This window comes from Ranitomeya variabilis, chromosome 4 (genome assembly GCF_051348905.1).
Source record: "Ranitomeya variabilis isolate aRanVar5 chromosome 4, aRanVar5.hap1, whole genome shotgun sequence".
Taxonomy (NCBI): domain Eukaryota; kingdom Metazoa; phylum Chordata; class Amphibia; order Anura; family Dendrobatidae; genus Ranitomeya; species Ranitomeya variabilis.
The window spans coordinates 714,802,808-714,828,613 of record NC_135235.1 but is presented as its reverse complement, the minus strand read 5'-3'; the positions used below and the strand labels follow the sequence as shown (position 1 = coordinate 714,828,613).

The 25,806-nt window shown below is 45.0% G+C and overlaps 1 protein-coding gene across 1 annotated transcript in view; it reads left to right on the top strand.

The window, feature by feature from the left end:
* The window catches only part of LOC143769330 (uncharacterized), a 42,985-nt gene extending 19,657 nt beyond the window's left edge, over positions 1–23,328 (top strand). Inside the window, exons 2-7 of the mRNA XM_077257816.1 lie at positions 12,897–13,031; positions 13,161–13,337; positions 13,420–13,543; positions 13,627–13,724; positions 20,545–20,635; positions 22,770–23,328. Of these exons, the coding sequence (XP_077113931.1) occupies positions 12,897–13,031; positions 13,161–13,337; positions 13,420–13,543; positions 13,627–13,724; positions 20,545–20,635; positions 22,770–23,008 (864 nt within the window). The 3' untranslated portion in view covers positions 23,009–23,328. The remainder of the gene's footprint in view (positions 1–12,896; positions 13,032–13,160; positions 13,338–13,419; positions 13,544–13,626; positions 13,725–20,544; positions 20,636–22,769) is intronic.
* Positions 23,329–25,806: the final 2,478 nt, after the last annotated feature.

Below are 25,806 nucleotides of genomic sequence, written 5' to 3'. Positions count from 1 at the left end.
ATGCTACCAAGTTCAGTTATTAGAGGACTGGGGGGTCTGCAATACCAAGATAGGTTATTACACTTGGGGTTATTTAGTTTGGAAAAATGAAGTCTAAAGGGTGATCTTATTTTAATGTATAAATATATGAGGGGACAGTACAAAGACCTTTCTGATGACCTTTTTACTTGTAGACCTGAGACAGGGACAAGGGGGCATCCTCTACGTCTGGAGGAAAGAAGGTTTAAGCATAATTACGGATGCGGGTTCTTTACTGTAAGAGCAGTGAGACTATGGAACTCTCTGCCGTATGATGTTGTAATGAGTGATTCGTTACTTAAATTTAAGAGGGGACTGGATACCTTTCTTGAAAAGTATAATGTTACAGGGTATATACACTAGATTCCTTGATAGGGCGTTGATCCAGGGAACTAGTCTGATTGCCGTATGTGGAGTCGGGAAGACATTTTTTCCATTACGCCCCTCAGGACAGCACAATGGATGGATGGAGGATGTCCTTCCTTTGACCTATAGCGGGACAGGATCATAGAGAGGTTAAAAGGACCCTCCCACCTCCACCCTCCAGTGATTTTCCTGTCCCTACAGGGGACGGTTGTATGAGAGGTTGCTCCTAGAGCGAAGATAGCCTGTGGATTCTCTCACCCCTGTCAAGTGGACCGTGGCCGACTCCTCTTTGAGAGGTTCCTCAGCCAACAGTCAGCCTGTGCAATGGGCTCAGGGGGATCGTGCGGCTAGTTTAATCCTTCCCCCTGTCAAGTAGCCCAGGGTGGAAACTCCCCGGTGGGGAGTCCCTCAGCCCCAGAGACCAGTCGAGCGGACGGGCTCCTGGGTAGAGCCGCTTCCTCCCGGTGGGGGGCTCTCGGCTCGGACGCCAACCAGCAAAACACCTCTATGTCGTGTGGTGGAGAAGGCTGTGGCGCTTACAGTGATGCCAGAGAGGAGCGCCGGCACATAGGTTTGGCGTGCGTTCTACGATGGAACACGGAAGGGGGCACAGGAGAAGAGTAATGGGGACGCCGCTTCCTTCCACGGTAGGCTTTCGGCGTTACCAGCTCCCCCTGTCTTCTAGCAGGTATGGAGCCAGCACAGGTGAGTGCATGGTTTAAATGTTGCATTGTTGGCCTGGGCCTCTGGGCTGACTCTAGTCTCATGCCTTTGTGTCAAAGCTGTACCTGGAACCCATTTGCAGCTAGGCCTTGGACCTCTAGGCTATGGTAGGGCCATATGTCCAGGCTACATCTCATGACTGGACTTCAGTTAGTTGCAGGTTTTGTCTGCACAGAGCCTTATGATTGGTCTTCAGAGTGATTTTTTTTTTTTTTTTTTTTTGAAGCATGCTTTCCATTTTTTGGTTCAATAAACAAGTGTTTCACTTTTCTTTGCAACTTAACTACTCCGTCCGTAGGAGGACACAAGGTGTTTATTCAGCACATTGTCTTCATGAAATCTGCCCTCCAGCTGCGGCTCATTAATTAGCTCCTTTGGGTGGAGTCAGTCTGACAAATGAGAGGTACTGTTCAGAGTGGAGATTTATCTGGACCTCTGATAGATTGCTCTTTTGCTTAAAAGTGTAGGCCTGGTCTCTTGTTTGGCACCTTCAAGCATAGCCTAGTCTTTCTGTGCATCATATCAAGTGCCTCCGTGCATAATACTGCATCATACTGCTTTTATGCATCATATGGAGGGTCTCTGTGCATGATACTGAATCATAGTACATCTATGCAACATATTGAGTGCCTCTGGGTTATCATACGGCATCATATTGCTTTATAGTTCCTATATGCATCATAGCGCTTCATAGTTACTTCGTGTATCATATTGCATCATATTGCTTCATGGTTCCTTTATGCATCAGAGTGCTTCATATTGCCTTTCTGCATCATATATTGCATCTCTGTTCCTATATGCATCATAGTGCTCATATTGCCTTTGTGTATCATATTGCTTCATGGTTCCTATATGCATCATAACGCTTCATATTGCCTCTGTGCATTAGATTACAGCATATTGCTTCATGGTTCCTATACACATCATAGCGCTTCATAATGCCTTTGTGCATTATATTACAGCATATTGCTTCATGGTTCCTATACGCATCATAGCGCTTCATATTGCCTTTGTGCATTAGATTACAGCATATTGCTTCATGTTTCCTATATGCATCATAGCGCTTCATAGTGACTTTGTGTATTATATTACAGCATATTGCTTCATTGTTCCTATATGCACCATAGCGCTTCATATTGCCTTTGTGCATTATATTACAGCATATTGCTTCATTGTTCCTATATGCACCATTGTGCTTTATAGCTCCTTCATGCATCATATTGCTTCATAGTTCCTATATGCATTATAGTGCTTCATTGTTCCTATATGCACCATAGCGATTCATAGTTACTTCATGCATCATACTGCTTCATTATTCCTATATGCATCATATTGCTTCATTGTTCGTGTTTGCATCATAGTGCTTCAGATTGCCTTTGTGCATCATATTTCTTCATAGTTGCTATATGCATTATAGCGCTTCATAGTGACTTTGCATCATATTGCATCGTATTGAATCAGATTACTTAATAGTGCCTTTGGACATCATATTGCATTATATTGCTTCATAGTTCCTGTTATAAGCACATCCAGTTTATTATTGGTCGGTACAGTCTTCATTGTGTGGTGGCTGTGACTTTCACCATATTTTGCTGGGCAATAAGGTTCTCTAACCATATTCTGGGGCAGCGATGTCTATAAGTATCTATCACAATAAATAACTTGCTGTGGTTCATTATTGGTATTGGAGTACAATGGGTGAATTTCCCTCTTTGTTTCTGATGCTTATTTCGTTTACCACATTCATACTGAAATTGGCCATTATAGATGTATATCAGACACTCACTACGGTGATTTTCTTTGCGGATCTCTTTAGATATCTATGGTTTTTCTGATCTTTCATATCATTTATACATCTAGTCTGGTTTTAGCCTGGGACTTTGATTCCTGGGCTTCTGTACCCACCCTGGGAGAGTTTCTTTGGTATTCTCCATTGTGCTGTCCTGAGGGACGTAATGGAAAAAGGGAATTAGACCTACCGGTAATTCGGTTTCCAGGTAGTCCCTCAGGACAGCACCCTTAGTTCCCTCCCTTATGTTTCTCTTTTTAGGCTTGTACGGGATTAATTTACCGGGAGATCGTTCGTCCTTTGAGTCACCATGGCTCAAAATTAAGATGAAGCTGTTAAATGGATTATAACACACGTGTTTGTAAGGGCATGTTTAGACCATTTATTTCCATCCTTCTGTGGTACTTTGAAAAAACACTGGAGGGTGGAGGTGGGAGGGTCCTTTTAACCTCTCTATGATCCTGTCCCGCTATAGGTCAAAGGAAGGACATCCTCCATCCATCCATTGTGCTGTCCTGAGGGACTACCTGGAAACCGAATTACCGGTAGGTCTAATTCCCTTTTTTACCCAATGTGGAGCTTACTCTTTGCCACATGGGTTTTTTCCCCTTCCTCTGGATCAACATGTTAGGGCATGTTAGGTTAGGCTATGGTTTGAACTAGATGGGCTTAAAATCTTCCTTCAACCTTAATAACTATGTTTCTATGTTACCCCTGCAGTCAGCAGCATCCACCACGCTGCCCAGTCCAGCACCACACCGAAAGACTGCTACAGAGGCCACCTCTCCCACTTGGCCAAGAAAGCAAAGGTCCAAAACTAATAACATTTCCACCAGGACGAAGACCCGGAGTCAAAAAAACCCCTGCTAAAATTGGACCCACCACCTGTACCCCCACCTACCAATGCTTCTTTGTTCTCAAATGTGTCACTACCTTCCCTTGTGTCTGTCCCTTCCAGTTTATCTATCCATTCCTATGATTACACTGTGTTGTCTACTCCCAATGTGTCCAGTTCCATCCATGATTCAATCCTTTAATTTGTTGCCCCTTCCCCTGTAACGCCTTCATCAACTACCACCCAATCCTCAGCTCCACACCCCCAAGGTCCACCACATCTCACCCTCAGATAGACCCCGATCCTAAACAGTTATTTTTTGGTTAAATAAATGTTTACTTTCTTTGCACAATATCTGGGTTTTCTTTGTCTCTTTGAGCGCCGCCGCCGCAAACGTGTATTGTATTATTGAGGGAACTTTTAACGGGTGTTTTACTACAGGAATTTTATTATTTAATTCAGCAAACAATGCAGGTACATTTAGAATTTACAGGTACATTTAAATAATGCAAACGGTTCCAGCACGGGAGTTGAGTATAGGGTTTATTATTATAATCGGGGCCAAACATATTAATCAAGAAGGGGTTGTCTTATTGGACGCTGCCTCTGGCCCGGCCTAATAGACCGTCATACATTTCAGGCCCAGACACCATTATTAGGCATGTAAGTATCGTAGTAACTAGGCCGCCCCATACTATTGAGTACTTTGGGTCGGAGGGCATTCAGCCAAACTCCGTCACATCTGCTTAGATGCCATGTTTGATTTTGGCAGCAGCAAGTGGTTAAACTACCAGGGCTTCGTTGTAGCCGCCCCTGTGCAATCCCTGCAGTGTAAATCTATGTTCTGGGGCCCAAAAGAGTAAAACAAATGTTTAGCGTGTCAAAAAAAATAATTTTTAGTATCTGTTTTTTTTTTTCCCCTGTAATATAGGAAAGCCTAAGGCCAGAAATAAATCCCATAAAACACTGTACATGGAGACTTTGGGATCAGATAATTTCTGTCCGCTGTGTTTGTGCAAACAAAAAAGCTTTTTGTCATGATCCGTGCCAGGGTTTAATCCTGTCTGCCCTTTTTCCGGGGGGATCATGTCAAGTTAACTTTGCTCTGCCTCATTCTGGGTTCAGGTTTGCTATTTAGCTCCCATGCATCCTGCTGGCGGTGTCAGCTATAGTTCTGCCTTCGGCGTGTGAACCTGACTCTGGTAGCTCTTGGTTTGTCCTGCTGTGATCCCTGACTTGCCCCCGTGTCTGTTGACTCCCTCTGTCTGCCCTTTTTCCAGCGTTTCGGTTTTGATACTCTGGTTTCTGACTTGGCTTGTATTCAGACTCTCTTCTGCCTCCTGTCTTATCCGCTTCTGACCGTTGCTGAAACTCCTGGCTTGTTCCTGACCACGTGTATTGCTGATCTCTTTAGTACTTCTGCCTATTGTTGTTTTTTGACTCGGCTTGTTGGACCACTCTCTCGGCACTTGGTGGTGCCTATGCTGCTGCTCTGCAGTGCTTCTCTGTGTATGCAGTCTCACTTCCCTCTCAAGCTCCCTCTGGTGGAGGTTGCGTTATACTGCACTGCAGCAGCATGACAGTTTTTATAAAAGCCTCAAACTTCTGTGTGTGACTCAGACATGTGATCTAATGTGCTAGAAGATTACAGTGCAGGGAATCGGGAATCATTCATATAGACGGCCGGTGGTGATGGGGTCAGTGACGGACTCTGGACAAATATGTTTCTAGAGCCGTAGTAGAAGATGATGTCATTCTCATCAAGAAGTAGTTATTTCTCATGTCACGTAATGAATATCTCCTGCAGTATTGCTAATGCCGATTCCAGTTTAGGTAAATGAGACGAGAATTAGCGTTATGGAAGAGGAGTCTAAAGGCAACGTATTCAGCTACCGACTCCGAGGAAGAAACTGCTTGTTGTCTGCGGCCTAAAATACACTGCTCAAAAAAATAAAGGGAACACTTAAACAACAGACTATAACTACAAGTAAATCAAACTTCTGTGAAATCAAACTGTCCACTTGGGAAGCAACACTGTTTGACAACCAATTTCACATGCTGTTGTGCAAATGGAATAGACAACAGCTGGACATTATTTGCAATTATCAAGACACACTCAATAAAGGAGTAGTTCTGCAGGTGGGGACCACAGACCACATCTCGGTACCAATGCTATCTGGCTGATGTTTTGGTCACTTTTGAATGTTGGTTGTGCTTACACACTCATGGTAGCAAGAGACGAACTCTACAACCCACATAAGTGGCTCAGGTAGTGCAGCTCATCCAGGATTGCACATCAATGTGAGCTGTGGCAAGAAGTTTTGCTGTGTCTCAGCGTAGTGTCCAGAGGCTGGAGGCGCTAGCAGGAGACAGGCCAGTACACCAGGAGATGTGGAAGGGGCTCAGCCTTTGTGCAAGGAGGAACAGGAGGAGCCCTGCAAAATGACCTCCAGCAGGCCACAAATGTGCATGTGTCTGCACAAACGGCTATAAACCGACTCCATGAAGATGGTCTGAGTGACCGATGTCCAAAGATGGGGGTTGTGCTCACAGAAAAAAATTCACTGTGTAAAAACTGTAGTTAAAAAAAAAAATTACCTTTTAATTACGTCTTAACGCAGTAAGGTGATATTAAGGACCACTACCACGATTTAAAAGATAACAGGAGGCGCCTGTACCCACTAAACTGAACTGTTCCTACCTACCAGCGGAGGTTGGCATCCTACAGTTGCGCAATGGCACCCCCGCTCCCCATCGACTATCCCTCCTACCCCTATCCAGCCCTGTGGGATGGGGAAAGAAATAGGAGAGATAATGAAATGAATTTGTTTGGACAGTATACCACAATTATAGTGGGGGATTGATGTGTTACTTTTTTATTATTACTGCCAAAATTTTAATGTGGGGTAGTAAACCACGTGAGTGAAAATATATTTAGATTTTCACGTACCCAAGATAAAGGGAGTTGTAAAAGATAATATAGACTTGATGAGGGGTCAAAATGAATTGAAGGGGCCTTACCCTTATCTATCTCCTGCCTATCAGCGGAGGTTGGCACCCTATATGATATTTACGATTTTGTTGGTGCCCCCGCTCCAGACGGCTGTCCCTCCTAACCCTAAGACCATAAGATCATTTCCATATGAGGGGCAGTGAAGGGGTGAAGTCTAACAATGATGGCAATGATATGTTAGACTCAACAGTTTACTATCCAAAACTAACATACAAGTGAGCTCAAACTAATAAATGATCAATATAGTTCCGCTTCCTCATATAGGGCAAATAGTTATACTGTCTGAGTAGGAACTAAACAGTTGGCCAATGTCATATATAAATATCATAGCCTGCATAAATATTGCATGATCCCAGGGCATTCACCCCTTAACCCCAAGGGTGGTTTGCATGTTAATGACCGGGCCAATTTTTACAATTCTGACCACTGTTCATTTATGAGGTTATTACTCTGGAACGCTTCAACGGATCCCGGTGATTCTGACAGTGTTTTCTCATGACATATTGTACTTCATGTTAGTGGTAAAATTTCCTCAACATTACTTGCATTTAGCTGTGGAAAATTTTTTTCCAACTTTGAATTTTCATGCCCTTAAATCACAGAGATATGTCACACACAAAGTAAGTAACATTTCCCACATGTCTACTTTACATCAGCACAATTTTGGAACCCAAATTTTTTTTGTTGGAGTTATAAGGGTTGACCAGCAATTTCTCATTTTTACAACACCATTTTTTTTTTAGGGACCACATTACATTTGAAGTCACTTTGAGGGATCGATATAATAGAAAATACCCAAGTGTGACATGCAGCGCCCCAGAGTCCTGGTCGTTGCAGTAATGTCGCTCTTCCATCAGGGGGAGTGATATTACGTCTGATGGTATTAAAGGAGTTCACCTGACCAGGTATCAGTCACACACTACACTTCACACTCCAACCACAAGGGGGAGCAAAGGGTTCTATCAGGCCACTCCTCACACTCGGGTAAAACTGGGGGTTGGATAGGAAGTTAGAGAGAAGCTGCCTGGGTGAGACCCAGAGAAGACCTGTTAGGCAGACAGGGAGAGAAGGAGGAACATCTGAGCTGCAGACAGAGGTCCCTGTCGGGTGGGATCCTGACAGAGACATAGCAAGAGATAGAACGTTACGGAGCTGCGCCTGCACCTCATTGTGGCAGCATCCTAACAAAGGACAAGAAGCGAAGTATATTGTGGAGAAGTGAGAAACGAGATCACAGCACAAGGAGTTAATACCAGGAGGAGTCCTGCCTTAAGATCGGCAACATCCTTCTGAGGCGCGTAGCCGGTGGCCGGAACACCGAGGGAGTAATTGGCTCTACGCATTACTTCAAACAATGGCAGGACAGTTAACTCCAAGTTGGCTGCCCAACCTTTAACCTAATGAAGACAACGGAGGCAAATTGTGGGAGAGGGGCGTCACTAGGGTCCCTATAAAATAGCTCCAGGCCTACCCCATCATATGGGTCGTCCTATCCATACCATCTGGGGGACGGGGAGAGAGAGAAACAGAAATATACACGACAGATGTGAGGACTATCCCGTGGTGCTCAGCAGGGAGGTACTACAACACACAGGCGCTAGTAGGAAGGCTACTGATTTCCACCTGCAAAGGGAACTCTGGATGTGCCTTCAGACCGGCCAGACTCAGCCAGCCCTGTGAACGGTACTCTGGACTGTGGACGCTGAAGTCTTCAGTAAAAGGTAAAGAGACTGCAACCTTTGTGTCCTCGTCGTGCCTTACAACACCCACCATTACCACCTTACTCATTAAGGGAAGCCCTGGGGACATACTTCACCTGTGGGAAGGTATAACATCTAGCTGCCATTCCATCACCCCAGCGGACCCCTAGCAGCATCGGTCACCCTGACCGAATACCACAGGTGGCGTCACAAACACTTGACAAACTATACCTTTAATTGGGCGCTCCTTAGCAGGGCCACGGACCGGGTCGGGCCACTGTGACATCCCCAGAACCGAGACAGAGGGACCCGGTACCGAGTACCCCACTGCCCTACACCTGGGGGCGATCCATGACACCATTCTAAAAAACTGCACTCCTCAAGATGCTCAAAACCACATTCAAGAAGTTTATTAACCCTTCAGGTGTTTCACAGGAATATTTGGAATGTTTAAAAAAAAAATAATGAACATTTCACTTTTTCACACAAAATTTACTTCAGATCCAATTTGTTTTATTTTACCAAGGGTAACAGCAGAAATTGGACCCCAAAAGTTGTACAATTTGTCCTGAGTACGCTGATACCCCATGTGTGGGGGTAAACTACTGTTGGGCTCATGGCACAGCTCGGAAGGGAAGGAGCGCCGTTTGGAATGCAGACTTTGATGGCATGGTCTGCAGGCGTCACGTTGCGTTTGCAGAGCCCCTCATGTACCTAAACAGTAGAAACCCCCCACAAGTGACCCCATAATGGAAACTAGACCCCCAAAGGAACTTATCTAGATGTGTTGTGAGAACTTTGAACCCCCAAGTTTTTCACTACAGTTTATAATGCAGAGCCATGAAAATAAAAAATCTTTTTTCCCACAAAAATGAATTTTAGCCCCCAAATTTTTATTTTCCTAAGGGTAACTAGAGAAATTGGACCCCAATAGTTGTTGTCCAAGTTGTCCTGAATATGCTGCTACCCCATATATTGGGATAAACCCCTGTTTGGGCCTACAAGAGAGCTCAGAAGGGAAGGAGCATTGTTTTACTTTTTCAACGCAGAATTGGCTGGAATTGAGATTGGATGCCATGTTGCTTTTGGAGAGCCCCTGATGTGTCTAAACAGAGGAAACCTCCCAATTGTAACTCCAACCCTAACCCGAACACACCCCTAATCCCAACCCTAACCACACCCCTAACCCCAATACACCCTTAACCCCAACACACCCCTAATCCTAATCCCAACTCTAACCACACCCCTAACTCCCAACACACCCCTAACCCTAATCTCAACCATAATCCTAAGCACACCTAACCCTGACATACCCCTAACCCTAATCCCAACCGTAAATGTAATCCCAACCCTAACTTTAGCCCCAACCCTTACTTTAGCCCTAACCCTAATGGGAAAATTAATACATTTTTTTTATTTTATTATTTTTCCCTAACTAAGGTGATGATAAAGGGGGGTTTGATTTACTATTTATAGCGGGTTTTTATATTTGGCAGCTGTCACACACTAAAAGACGCTTTTTATTGCAAAAAATAGTTTTTGCTTCTCCACATTTTGGAAGCTATAATTTTTCCATATTTTGGTCAACAGAGTCACGTGAGGTCTTGTTTTTTGCTGAACAAGTTGATGTTTTTATTGGTACCAATTTTCGGGCACGTGACTTTTTTGATCGCTTTTTATTCCGATTTTTGTGAGGCAGCATGAACAAAAACCAGCAATTCATGAATTTCTTTTTTGGAGGGGTGCCTACCGTTCTGCGTTTGGTAAAATTGATAAAGCAGTTTTATTCTTCGGGTCAGTACGATTACAGCGATATCTCATTTATATTTTTTTTTATGTTTTGGCGCTTTTATACAATAAAAACAATTTTATATAAAAAATAATTTTGCATCACTTTATTCTGAGGGCTATAGCTTTTTATTTGTTTCGCTAATGACGCTGTATGCTGGCTCAATTTTTAGCAGGACAAGATGACGTTTTCAGCAGTACTATGTTTATTTATATCTGTCTTTTTGACCGCGTGTTTTAACACTTTTTGTTCGGCGGGGGGTTTTTTTAAACTTTTTTTTTACTTTGCCCCACGGGGGGACATCACTATATATTATCAGATCGCTGATCTGACACTTTGCTCACAAGCCAACCTCCCTGCAGGACCCGGACGGACCCCCTCGGCCATCTTGGATCCGCAGTGAGGATTACGAAGGAGACCCTTGGACAGCGTGATCACATCGCATTGTTCCGAGGGTCTCAGGGAAGCACGCAGGGAGCCCCATCCCTGCGCGATGCTTCCCTATGCCACGGAACGCTGTGATCATGTTTAATCGCAGTGTTTCGGGGGTTAAAGTGCCAGGAGCGGTCACAGTGCCGGATGTCAGCTGTGATAATCGGCTGACACTCGGCTGTGATCAACCGTGCTCCCCCTGTGAGCGCGGCTGATCGGGTATTACATACTTTCCCGTCCATGGGAATTAAAGGGACTCTGTCACCTTAATTTGGAGGGAACAATCTTCAGCCATAGGGGTGGGGTTTTCGGGTGTTTGATTCACCCTTTCCTTACCCGCTGGCTGCATGCTGGCTGCAATATTGGATTGAAGTTCATTCTCTGTCCTCTGTAGTACATGCCTGCACAAGGCAATCTTGCCTTACGCAGGCGTGTACTATGGAGGACAGTCCCTTTAAGTCCCAGGTCGCATGGACGGGACAGTACGTCCGATGGCAGAAAGGGGTTAAGCAATAAGCCCAAAAATATTCAAAACCAGATAAGGCTCAGCTGCATGTTAAAGAACAGGTACATGTCATCAAATCAAGAAGTTATGAAAAGAAAAAAAACCTCAGAGCTCTGAAACACACTCATTTCCCCTTTCAAGGTTCATCAGGAGTGAATAAAGTATACATAGTATAAAGAGACTACTTAGCTGCTGAAGAAGTTGCTATGACCGGCACAATAGCAGGGTTCAGAGTGCAAGCACATAAGGAAACGATACCCCTTCATAGTGTGCTGCATGATACGGTGCATGTTGATCCATGTTGCTATTGTGCCGGTCTTAGCAATCTCTTCAATCACTATTATTGTGGTATACTGTCCAAACAAACTCTCATTTCAATATCTCTACTCCTATTCCTTTCCCCATCCCACAGGGCTGGATAGGGGTAGGAGGGACAGTCGCCAGTGATCGGGGGCGCCATTGCACAGGTGTAGGGTGCCAACCTCCGCTGGTAGGTAGGAACAGTTCAGTTTAGTGATGGGTACAGGCACCTCCTGGTATCTTTAAAATGGTGGTAGTGGTCCTTGTTATCACCTTACTGCGTTAAGACGTAATTAAAGGTAATTTTTTAAGTACAGTTTTTACAACTTATTCTAGCTGTGATTTCCTCATGGGTTGTGCTCACAGCCCAACACAGTGCAGGAAGATTGGCGTTTGCCACAGAAGACCAGGATTGGCAAATTCGCCACTGGTGCCCTGTGCTCTTCACAGATGAAAGCAGGTTCACACTGAGCACATGTGACAGACGTGACGGAGTGTAGAGCCGCCGTGAAGAGCGATCTGCTGCCTGCAACATCCTTCAGCATGACCGATTTGGCAGTGGGTCAGTAATGGTGTGGGGTGGCATTCCTTTGGAGGGCCACATAGCCCTCCATGTGCTCGCCAGAGGTAGCCTGACTGTCATTAGGTACCGAGATGAGATCCTCAGACCCCTTGTGAGACCATATGCTGGTGCAGTTGGCCCTGGGTTCCTCCTAATGCAGGACAATGTCAGACCTCATGTGGCTGGAGTGTGTCAGCAGTTCCTGCAAGATGAAGGCATTGAAGCTACAGACTGGCCTGCCCGTTCCCCAGACCTGAATCTGATTGAACACATCTGGGACATCATGTCTTGCACGATCCATCAACGTCACGTTGCACAACAGACTGTTCAGGAGTTGGCGGATGCTTTAGTCCAGGTCTGGGAGGACATCCCTCAGGAGACCATCCGCCGCCTCATCAGGAGTATGCCCAGACTTGTAGGGAGGTCATACAGGCACAAGGAGGCAACACACACACACAACTGAACATCATTTCCTTGTCTTGAGGCATTTCCACTGAAGTTGGATCAGCCTGTAATTTGATTTTCCACTTTGATTTTGAGTATCATTCCAAATCCAGACCTCCATGGGATATTCATTTTGATTTACATTGATCATTTTTATGTTTTATTGTTCTCAACACATTCCACTATGTAACGCATAAAAATTTGCATCTGAAATATTTCATTCAGTGATATCTAGGATGTGGTATTTTAGTGTTCCCTTTATTTTTTTGAGCCGTGTATATAGGTTTTATTAGTAGATGTAAAGAAGAAAACTAAATACTGTAAAATAATCACTCATGTGTTTCCCTTATTATCTCCAGTAATTGTATTATTACACAGGATTTTTATGATGTTACATCGGCTCATCTTCTTCTCATTCAGGTCTCTACAATATCGGATCTTCTATGTAAGAGAATTTTCCTGATTTACCCATTAAGGATGGATATGGACAGAGACAAGATGGCGGAGAGGATATTACACCTCACCCTAGAGATCCTCCTCCGGCTTACTGGAGAGGTGAGAGACTCTGATGACATCACATTACATCATTCTTATCTATGGGAATAACAGATGGACAGAACTGGAGAGGTGAGGACTCTGGAAATGTCTGTAGTGAGATTTATTAATGTGTCTCTCCATAACCAGGATTACACAGTAGTGAAGAAGACCTCTAGTGAATGCTGTCAGGACCCTGTGTCTGAGGGATTGGGAAGACCCCTAAGCCCAGTCATGGGGACTCCACCTCACCTGATACATGAGGACATCAATGACCAGAAGATCCTAGAACTCGCCTACAAGATGATTGAGCTGCTGACTGGACAGGTGACACTGCTGGGAATGCTGGGACATTATACAGTAACACTGTGAAGGTTTCTGGCTATAACGGTATCATTGTGTGTGTCAGGTTCCTATAAGGTGTCAGGATGTCGCCATCTATTTCTCCATGGAGGAGTGGGAGTATTTAGCAGGACACAAAGATGTATACAAGGACATCATAATGGAGGTTCCCCAGCCCCTCACATCACGAGGTAATAGACAGGACTAAATACATACGGCCTATAATTATCTGTAGGTAAAGAATGAATTCAGTCCCTGTATGTGCTTCCTCCAGTTCTATCCAGTAGGAGGACAACACCAGAGAGATGTCCCAATCCTCTTCTTCCACAGGACTATAAACCAGAAGATCCCAATGTTCCTCAGGATCATCAGGTAGATGGAGAGAAGGTGTCATGAGATCTCCCCTCTGATGTGTAGACGGCTGTGAAGGTCTTGTGCTCGGTCTTGTTTTATTCACCAGTATTATATGTTTTATACTTGTGTAATGAGAACGGTGCAGATGGCAGGCAGGGCTGCCACCAGGAATTTCGGTGTCCCATACTGGCAAAACTTTCGGGCCCACTTGGGACTCTGCCCAGGCTACACCCCCCCAGCTCCGTCTCCAACTCTCGAACCTTCCACAGTACCACTGCCCACTCATAGAAAAACTCTGCATCTGTATAATGCATCCCATAGTCATATATAGTTGAATAATGCATCCCCTTAGGAATATAATGCACCTCTATAGTACTATAATGCACCCCCATAATAGTATAATGCACCCCCATAATAGTATAATGCACCCCCATAGTAGTATAATGCACCCCCATAGTAGTATAATGCACCCCCATAGTAGTATAATGCACCTCCATAGTAGTATAATGCATCTCATAGTATAATGCCCTCCCATAGTGGTATAATGCACTTCATAGTATAATGCACCTCATAGTATAATGCCCTCCCATAGTGGTATGATGCACTTTGTAGTATAATGCACCCCCATAGTAGTATAATGCAGCGTCATACTGCAGCTTTACAAAAAAAAAAGTTTATCCTGACCTGGCTGAGGTCCAGCGGTGTCCTCCACCTGATACATCTGAGGTGTGTACCATCATATGTGAGTGTCATTATACGCTGGCAACGTGCCCTCTGACATCAGCTGCCAGCTTATGATCTCCCGCAAGGCAACAGATTTTAACTTGCCGTGCGTCTGACGATGCATGACGTGTGGGGTACACTTGACTCACAAGCGCCTGTGATGACTATACCCTATTTCCCACAACTTTTATCTATTCCACCCCCCCAACCTATAATAACATTAAATAAAATACCCAAAAATTACATAACACCAAATCTTGGATTAAATGGCCACAGCAGCCTTTTTTATTAACATACAATTACAAAAATAAAACAACAACCCAAACTCGGAAGGGATGGTCCTCGAAGCCCCAAATTAAGTATTTCCAAAGTTCACCTTTAATATTCCTTTTGGCCTCCAGGCTTAGTCTTACCCCAGCCGCAAAGCACCAGCTCGGAGGCAGCTAATGACTAGCCCGGCCAAAACCAACAAATACCAAGTCCCATAATTATCCGTTCCACCGACTGATTGGCCACATCCACTCATAATCCACTCCGGGGGAGTCCAGGACCAATATAGATCCCCCCCCCCTGCAATCCTCCAACGCCCTTTCCACCAACTCCGAGGACCTCCCTCCCCCGCCACCAACATAAATGTTCTGACACCTCAAACATTTATGTCCCTCCAAACTTTCAGCCCGGTTTCAATGCCCTCTTGAATGGCCAAGCACCACATGTCCGTCCCCACCGCATTCAAGTGAACCCCATCCGACCTCCAATATTCCCCTTTTCCGGATTCCAAATTAACGTGCCGAACAACCACTGCTCTGTTTCGTGACCTGAAACGTGAAATTGCCCTATTCACTTTGATCCTTGCCTTGTTTATTCCTTCAACCGACCTAGCCCCGCGCCACACCTTCCGAGGGACAATGTCAGACCACACAACAATCAACCTTGGGAACGAAGCCCACAACCGCAACATGTCAAATTTTATGTCTTTTATGAGTTCCCGGTAAGGTTTTTTCCCCAAATCATTTCCACCCAAATGCACCACCACCAAATCCAGGGCCCGGTCTAAACGTACAAATCGGTGAAATTCCGGCAAGAATTGACTCCAGACCATCCCGCGCTTCCCGATCCAACGCAACGTCGCAGAATCTCTCTGGAACCCCAGCTGCCGCCCGTCGGGCCGAACCTCTGCCCTCAATGCCGCCCAGAACACAAAAGAATGTCCTAAAATCCAGACCAAACGGGATGTATTGCCTAAAACAAACAACAAAAAATGTAATTAAGAAAAATTCCTTCACAACGCATATAAATCCTAATCCACTAAATCCGGGCGGACGTAAGATCTGAATCTGATTGATTCCCACCGACCAATTCTCTTGACCGCTTCTTCACCTAGACCTCTTCTGGCCGCCTCAGTCGCCGCCCCAATCCTAAACGAGTGTCCACTGTAATTTGTGGACGAAATACCCCCAGCTGCCAAACACCGTTTAAACACTGCGATAAACTGGAATCGCGACAAAAAAGACCCATCTTCGTGTATCAGAAAGGGGTTGGATAAAACGCCCTCGCGTTTAATGAAATTATTTGCGCACAATACTGGATACATAATGGAACGTGGAACCGCAAACAAAGACACTTTGCACCCTCTACCTCAAACATCAGTCTTAGAAGACCGCAGTAAAATCTCTACCCTGTCACCAAACACCTTAACATCTTCCCTCCGTACACCCCCTTTCATTAATTTGGAGGGGCTGACCAACTCCCCGAGGCGAAATGCACCGAAAAAGGCTAATGCAAAAGCTACTCTGAAAAGGTCAATTTCCCATTGCGATAAGCATACCGTCGGCAACTGTGCGCCTAAAACCAAAAGCACCTCATACGAAACCGGACGTCTCGAGTCCTCGACTTTCCAACCCTTTTTCCACCCTTTTAACGCCTGACACACCAAAAACGATTTTGTCACATCCTTGACACCCCTTGCCTTAAAACCAAAAGCTAGCCCTGCTAGCATCTTATTCAATTTAGAAACGGACCAACCCTTTTCTTTTAGGTGTCCAATCAACAAAAGCAATCTGGGTTCATCCTGTAAACACTCCCCTATACAACCGTTCCAATCTTCCCAGACCTTCCATGCATGATCATATTGCTTCCAGGTCCTGACAGATAGAGAGTTCACCAATAAACCATCTAAAGCCCGCCAGGCAGATTCCACAACTCTACCGGACACTCCATGCCCGCTGCTTTCGCTTGAGGCACCAGCTCTCGAAGACGTTCCTCCTGGAGATGAGAGAGCGACAACAACTGGGTTACTCTCCAATGACCTGACTTCGGCTACGATCCACAAGTTATACGATAAACCCAAAAAGACCATATGTTGCAAAATTTTAACCACTAATGGGGAATCCGCTGACAATGAATTTATCACCCTCGCCTCGCTTTCTGACCTACATGGGAAACGTATCTTTTTGTTCATGATAACCTTGCCCCATAACGACAAGGCCACCAAAATGGGAAACAAGTGCGTCAGCACACGATTTGCTGACCACCCGTGTTCCTTCCAAAAAACAGGCCATTCGGCCAACAACCAAGAACCCTGAAAAAACAATCCGAAACCGCATCCGTCGAATACTGCGACAAACAGATCCAAAGCGTCTGCATCTATTACCGGCTCAATCCAAATGGACTTACCATTGTAATCCTCCAAAAATCTCGCCCAAACTGCAAGATCATCTCGTAACTCTTTTTTCTCAATCTAATAAAATGAACGGGAGATTTTACACCTGTTGTTGACAATGATAGCCTCCTGCAATTTGCTCAGCCCATCGTCATGATCCAACAAGCGAAGTTTAACTTGCCTAACAACGACTGTACCTCACGTAATCTCAATTTCTTCGCCTTGTGCTCCCTCAACACTTCTTCACGCAACTCGCCAATTTTTTCCGCTGGTAATCTACAAACCATTTCCAACGAATCAATTTCGATACCTAAGAAACTCAAAACAGTAACTGGGCCCACTGTCTTATCTGCAGCTAATGGGACCCCAAAACTCTTAGCAACCTTTTCCATTGAATGCAATAGTATTGAACAGTCAGCAGTCTGAGCCTCCCCTATGAACAAAAAATCATCCAGGTAATGTATACATGCATTTAAACCTGACACGTCTTTTACCACCCATTCCAAAAAGGTGCTGAAGGTTTCAAAATACGCGCAAGATAGGGAACACCCCATGGGAAGACAACGGTCAACAAAATAACCTCCATTCCAATAGCACCCTAACAAATGCATACTATCAGGATGGACAGGTAGAAGCCTGAACGCCGCTTCAATATCTGTCTTCGCTAACTTGGCTCCCTGACCGCACATCCGAACCCAATGCATAGCTGCATCAAAAGAAGTGTAAACCACCGAGCACAATTCCGGATCAATGCCGTCATTCACGGACAATCCCCTAGGAAAGGACAAATGATGTATCATCCTAAATTTATTGGGTTCTTTCTTTGGGACTATACCTAGTGGCGATACCTTCAAATTCTGTAGGGGAGGACAATCAAACGGACCTGCCATCCTGCCAAGACTGACTTCTTTTTCTAACTTCTCCGTCACAACCTCAGGAAACTAGCCGATTTTAAATTCTTTTTAGAAAAATTTGCTGCCGCATTAACAGATGGGATTCGAAAACCGTCCCTGAAACCGTCTTCCAACAACCTCGCCACCATCCTATCTGGGTATCTATTTAGATAATGCACCATCTCTCCCAGCCGAATTGGTGTCACCCCTTTTTTCAACTCCCTCCGCTCCTCTGTCTGCCTCCCCTGAAACATTTCGATGATCCATGTGTGCCACCGTAGATTGTGCACTCGTGTTTAAACTTGCACTTTGCGCCAAATCTACAAGACCCCTCGTTGAATGCGAAGCACAAACCCTTCTGCATGGCCGTTGGATGTCCTCACTGGCTATAGCCCCCCGCGCTCCCGGGAAAGGACTGAGTGCTATTCCCTGTTCTGGATGGTACCATCACCCGCATCCAAAGTGCTATATCCTTATGGTCCCACCGAATGCTAGGCCTGACTGCCTTCCTCTGACGAAACTGTTCGTCATATCTCAACCACCCTAAACCACCATACACTCGGTAAGCCTCACCTATAGCGTCCATATAGCAAAATAATCCTGAACAATTTTCGGGAGCCTTTTCACCTATTACACTGGCCAAAATGGCAAATGCCTGAAGCCAATTTGTAAAAGTTTGCGGAATCAATCTGTACCTCCTCTTTTCTTCATCCTCTTTCTTTGACTCATCTCATCTCGGCCTGTCTAAGTTAAACCGTTCCAGGGGCAACAAAGAAAAAATTTCCACGTACTCCCCTTTCCATATTTTTTCCCTAATCTCGCTTTTAAGATGAGCGCCTAAAGGGCCTTCGAAACAAACGTAGACCTCACCGCGTGCGGTATCATCTAACCTCACTGTATCATCTTTTTCCGTGTCACCTGCATGGCTAGGCGCCGATACCGTAGCTGAGGAAATGGCCGTATTGGCCCCCCCACCCTCGTTCCTTAAACTTCCCGCCGATACATCCCTAGCCGGCACATTAGAGACCTCCCCAAGCGTGCCCCCTTGCCCAGAGATCCTACCCGTACCACCCAACCAAGCAGTAGATGGGGAGGCAACAACCTGACCACCCCCAGAACCCCACAGGAAAGCTAACTCTCTCAGCCTGTGGAAAAGCATATTTAACCCCCCGCTGACCCCCCCAGGAACCCCATCCTGACTACCACTCCCAGGCAAAGTCAACAAAGGGGGATAATATAAAGAAGTGTCCTCACCAAGCTGCCCGAGCGCTGTGGACCCGGCAGCCGACGATCCAGTAGCCTGATGTAATCTCCCGTCCTCTGTCATCCTTCCGTGGTCTGATGTTCCATGATCCATGTGAAAGCTGTTGATAGACGCTCTCCTTGACGCTCCCAGAGGACCTGCGACAGTCTGTGCCGGGGAGTAGGAGCCTGCATTATCCGGGGACTGCCGCCGCTGATGGTCACTGCTTGTGGAAGGGGGGGTTGATGTCTGCGCAGCACAGACCGGCGGCCCCGGGACACGCGCTACACTCGGCCCTCTGTTGTCCCTCACTGCAGCCGGAACCACGGCGCTGCTAGAGCCGGCTGACAGCCGCCCGCGATGCACCCCCCGCTGAGGCGCCTGTGGAGCAGGCCCCCGTATCGGGCATCTCCTGTCTGCCACTCGCCGAGCCGGCTCACCTGACACAGAGGCTCCGGCCGTTCCTGGTCCCGACACTCTGCGCGTTCCTGATGTTGAGGAGGAGGCCGACGCCTCCCCCTGTTGCGGACCCCGCTGGGTGCCAGGATTCCTCCCAGCTCGCCCTCGGGACCCTGTGATCCCGCGGCACGCGCCACTAGCTGGAGGGTCCCCGGAGGGGCTCCTAATTCGGCGTCGGGCCCGAGGGGGGACGTCAGGGCTTAGGCGTGCCAGCGGCCGGGACCGCCGCAGCCGGCGCCCTCCGATGGGGACCTGGGGAGATCCAGCCGCCACCCCCTGGAGAAGGCTGCTGACGTTTTGCTGCAGCCACGCAGTACCCTGCGTGCTGGCCGCGTCTTGGAGGCTCTGCAGGAGTGCGTCCACCTCCATGTCGGCAGACCGAAGCTTCGTTCTCTCACAAACAGGCAGGTGAGTGAATGCTCCGGTGAAGTGACCGAGGTGTAATAGGCGGTTATCTCTTTTCCCGCCCGACAAGCTCACCGCCCCCACAGCTCCTCCTGTTCTCCCCTGTTTGATCCCTCCCCTTCCCAAATTCAAAAAAAACTCACCACGCAGCCCGTGTTAACCCCATAATGCTTATTAACCCCCCCCTGTGGCGCTGGCTGTTCCCATGTGATCCCGTCATGGCGGCCTCCCTTGATGGCCCAGGGGCCCGTATGGCCTTTCTTGATCAGTTGAGCCTCTGGGGCCCAAAGAGAAGAGGCGACCTGCTGCGGGTCCCCTCTGCTCGCCAGGCCCTATTCGCCAGTAAGGGCTGTAATGCTCTGATGGCGGAACTAATGGCAGGATTAGAGCTGATCATAGACGTGACTATCTTTTCTTTTCATCTGTCTGTGACTTTTACAATATTTGTTTCAGGGTGAAGATCTGACCTATATTAATACTACAGAGACATATATGAGGGGTGATGAGCGGTGTAAAGATGAGATTCCTACATATGACTACCCAGGTAAGTAGTATCCACTAAATGCAGAGAAGTCACAGATTCTTCTTAGTCACCGGCTATGGCTGCTTTATCGGTTGTATAGCCCGGTTGTATCACAATCGTGTGATCACCATTTTGCCTCTAGACCTCAACATTCTCCTCCATCCAAACTTTGACACATCAGCTCTAAACTGTTATAAAAAAAGTATTTGAATGTCTAATATTTCTTCTTGAAACTGATGTGACATCTACCATTGGTCCTTATAATAGTTTAGCTTGAAAGAGCCCCATACTCTAATTACCCCAGAGGTTTCACCACTAGTTACTCATTTATTACTGATGAAGACTGTTGAGTTTGATTATTTCAGTAAATGTGTTATTGTCTTTAGTCACAGTTTTTGACTACAGTAGTTACTGCTCAAATCCTTTGACTTAACCACTTCCTGCAGTCCTTTTTTGTTCCTAATCAGGACCCAATTTTTCGAACCTGATGTGTGTCACTTTGTAGTGATAACTTTGGAATTATTCACAAAGGATAATAGGAAACAAATGGACCTTACAGATTATTTTCCAATTTCTCTTGAATGTGACAGTACCCTATATACAATTGTACACTACTGTCTGGGCACATGGCACGGTTAAGAAGCTATTTAGCTATTTGACTGCAGGTCTTGCAGAAATAGTTTGTGGATACGATGCATTGGGGGCACTGTTCGTGGTCACCTGGCAGCTCAAAAGATGTCCACCATGAAAGGACTTGGCGCTATCTACTCCATTTTACAGATCCCAGGGATTGCCTTGTTCATCATACTTTAACCCTTCTACTTGGGTCTGATCTTAGCCAGACAGAGACCCCTAGGCTTTGACCATGGTGTTACCTTCTGTTATGTGATGTGAGATGTAGCAAGAATAGTCAGGTAACCGGGTCAGTACCAGGAGAGCAGAGAAAATACAAAATCAGAAGACACAAGAGTAGTCAGTAAGCGAGCCGAGGTCACAACAGGAAACAAATAAACAAGCCTGGAGAGGAGCACAGAGGAATTAACCAGAGGAGAAGGCTGTATCTGACAGCGTCCAGCAATATGCTTTGAGCTTTAGGAGGGTGTGGTGCTTTCCAACTGGCTGGAGCAGGGAGCTGGACAACACACATCCATACTGCCAGATTGGATGGCACTACAAATCCCAGGTACCCTAATCTTAGTGGCAGGGCAGAGCCTGCGTCGCCCAGAGCTTCTTTTTTTGATGTCTCCTCTATTAACCAGTGCCTCATGTAGAATGAATAAGGTCATGCCTGGTAACAGAACCAGACATCACAGCAGCAGATCCCAGAGGAGATAGGACATACCATATGCAGAAGCCCTAATATGAGAAAATGGCAGAAAACCAGAGCAGTAGAAATCCCCATAAATTAACTTCATTTTGGAAATTATAACCCTCAGGGGATTAATGTATTGTAGTAGTGACTATGTTGACCCCAGACCCACTTTCCAGAAATTAGTGCGCAGTGGATGTTGGAGAGTGAAAATTGCAAATATGCCATTTTATTACCCAACACACAGTGCCCAGATTGTGCTCCAGGAGACACACGCATTGTAAATTAAGTGGGTTCTTATCACTATAGCAATTTATTATTTATTATCATTATTAATTTTTATAGCGCCATTTATTCCATGGCGCTTTACACGTGCTTTATACATGGATGCTAAATATGGTTTGGGCACACTGCAAGGCTCAGAAGCGAGGGGAAAATTTGACTTTGGGAGAGCGGATATTGCTGGATTGGTGTATTGAAGCCATGGTGCTTTTCAAGAGCCTTTGAGCCACTTGTAATGTACAAACCTGTTTTTCACTGACAGATGATGGAATTGATTTTTTGGGAGATGAGTAGAAGGTTTATTGGTGTAATTTTCCTCAACATAACATTGTTTGGTGACTTTTTACTCTATATTTCGGAGGCAGAATGGACAATCAGTTGAACACAACGCTCTACTGGTTCATCCTATGAGGTTTTCTATTAGACTGTGAGCTGTCATTGTCTTAGTGAATAATTACGTATTCAACATAACTTGTCATGTTGTGGATAGTTTACGTACAAATGTTAAAATATGTAAAATTCAAGGATTTTTTTATGAAAACTAATTGGTTTTATTTTTAACAGATGACTGCACCAGGCAATCAGAGGGGCAGCTGACATCTTCAGTTTTTAAATCAGATAATCTTGAGATCCCACAGGATACAATTGAAGTGAATGCCATTACTCCAGATATACCATCATCCCTTCACAGCAAAGATCTGTCGTCTGATCTTTTGAAACAGGTCCTGTCTTCTGATTCATTACCGACTACTAAGGAAAATCAAAGTCACAAAATAAGCATTAAAAAAACAAATTGGTCCTGAAGTAAAGAAACCATTTTGACTTTTAGAATATGGAAATCATTTTCCCCTCCAAGAATCATTTCTTAAGCATCAAAAAATTCACACAGCAGAGAATAGATTTTCTTGTTCCAAGTGTGGGAGATGTTTTAACCAGAAGTGGAATCTTGTTATACACCAAAGAACTCACACAGGGGAGAAGCCTTTTTCATGTTCAGAATGTGGGAAATGTTTTCAACAGAAATCAGCTTTGGTTACGCACCAAAGAACTCACATAGGGGAGAAGCCTTTTTCATGTTCAGAATGTGGGAAATGTTTTCAACAGAAATCAGCTTTGGTTACGCACCAAAGAACTCACATAGGGGAGAAGCCTTTTTCATGTTCAGAATGTGGGAAATGTTTTAATCGGAAAGTGTATCTTGATAGCCACCAGAGATTACACACAGGAGAGAAGCCTTTTTCCTGTTCAGAATGTGGGAAATGTTTTAACCACAAATCAGATTTGGTTAAGCACCAGAGAACTCACACAGGTGAGAAGCCTTTTTCATGTTCAGAATGTGGGAAATGTTTTAAAGAGAAATCTGCTTTGGGGCGATCCATGACACCATTCTAAACAACTGCACTCCTCAAGATGCTCAAAACCACATTCAAGAAGTTTATTAACCCTTCAGGTGTTTCACAGGAATATTTGGAATGTTTAAAAAAAAAAAAAAATGAACATTTCACTTTTTCACACAAAATTTACTTCAGATACAATTTGTTTTATTTTACCAAGGGTAACAGCAGAAATTGGACCCCAAAAGTTGTACAATTTGTCCTGAGTACGCTGATACCCCATGTGTGGGGGTAAACTACTGTTGGGCGCATGGCAGAGCTCAGAAGGGAAGGAGCGCCGTTTGGAATGCATACTTTGATGGTATGGTCTGCAGGCGTCACGTTGCGTTTGCAGAGCCCCTCATGAACCTAAACAGTAGAAACCCCCCACAAGTGACCCCATATTGGAAACTAGACCCCCAAAGGAACTTATCTAGATGTGTTGTGAGAACTTCGAACCCCCAAGTTTTTCACTACAGTTTATAATGCAGAGCCATGAAAATAAAAAATCTTTTTTCCCACAAAAATGAATTTTAGCCCCCAAATTTTTATTTTCCTAAGGGTAACTAGAGAAATTGGACCCCAATAGTTGTTGTCCAAGTTGTCCTGAATATGCTGCTACCCCATATATTGGGATAAACCCCTGTTTGGGCCTACAAGAGAGCTCGGAAGGGAAGGAGCATTGTTTTACTTTTTCAACGCAGAATTGGCTGGAATTGAGATCGGATGCCATGTTGCTTTTGGAGAGCCCCTGATGTGTCTAAACAGAGGAAACCTCCCAATTGTAACTCCAACCCTAACCCGAACACACCCCTAACCCTAATCCCAACCCTAACCACACCCCTAACCCCAATACACCCTTAACCCCAACACACTCCTAACCCTAATCCCAACTCTAACCACACCCCTAACTCCCAACACACCCCTAACCCTAATCTCAACCATAATCCTAAGCACACCTAACCCTGACACACCCCTAACCCTAATCCCAACCGTAAATGTAATCCCAACCCTAACTTTAGCCCCAACCCTTACTTTAGCCCTAACCCTAATGGGAAAATTAATACATTTTTTTTATTTTATTATTTTTCCCTAACTATAAGGTGATGATAAAGGGGGGTTTGATTTACTATTTATAGCGGGTTTTTATATTTGGCAGCTGTCACACACTAAAAGACGCTTTTTATTGCAAAAAATAGTTTTTGCGTCACCACATTTTGGAAGCTATAATTTTTCCATATTTTGGTCAACAGTCACGTGAGGTCTTGTTTTTTGCTGAACAAGTTGATGTTTTTATTGGTACCAATTTTCGGGCACGTGACTTTTTTGATTGCTTTTTATTCCGATTTTTGTGAGGCAGCATGAACAAAAACCAGCAATTAATGAATTTCTTTTTTGGAGGGGTGCCTACCGTTCTGCGTTTGGTAAAATTGATAAAGCAGTTTTATTCTTCGGGTCAGTACGATTACAGCGATATCTCATTTATATCTTTTTTTATGTTTTGGCGCTTTTATACAATAAAAACAATTTTATATAAAAAATAATTTTTGCATCACTTTATTCTGAGGGCTATAACTTTTTATTTGTTTCGCTAATGACGCTGTATGGTGGCTCGATTTTTGGCAGGACAAGATGACGTTTTCAGCGGTACTATGTTTATTTATATCTGTCTTTTTGACCGCGTGTTTTTCCACTTTTTGTTCGGCGGTATGATAAAGCATCGTGTTTTGCCACGTGTGGTTTTTTTTTTTTTTATTACGGTGTTCACTGAAGGGGTTAACTAGTGGGACAGTTTTATAGGTCGGGTCGTTACAGAAGTGGCGATACTGGTGTACTTTTATTTATTTTTTATTTACATAAAGAAATGTATTTATTGGAACAATATTTTTTTTTCTTTATTTAGGATTTTTTTTAAAAATATTTCTACAGTGTAATTTTTTTTTTTTAAACTTTTTTTTACTTTGCCCCACGAGGGGACATCACTATATATTATCAGATTGCTGATCTGACACTTTGCTCACAAGCCAACCTCCCTGCAGGACCCGGAAGGACCCCCTCGGCCATCTTGGATCCGGGGTCTGCAGTGAGGATTACAAAGGAGACCCTTGGAACAGCGCGATCACATCGCATTGTTCCGAGGGTCTCAGGGAAGCACGCAGGGAGCCCCATCCCTGCGTGATGCTTCCCTATGCCACCGGAACGCTGTGATCATGTTTAATCGCAGTGTT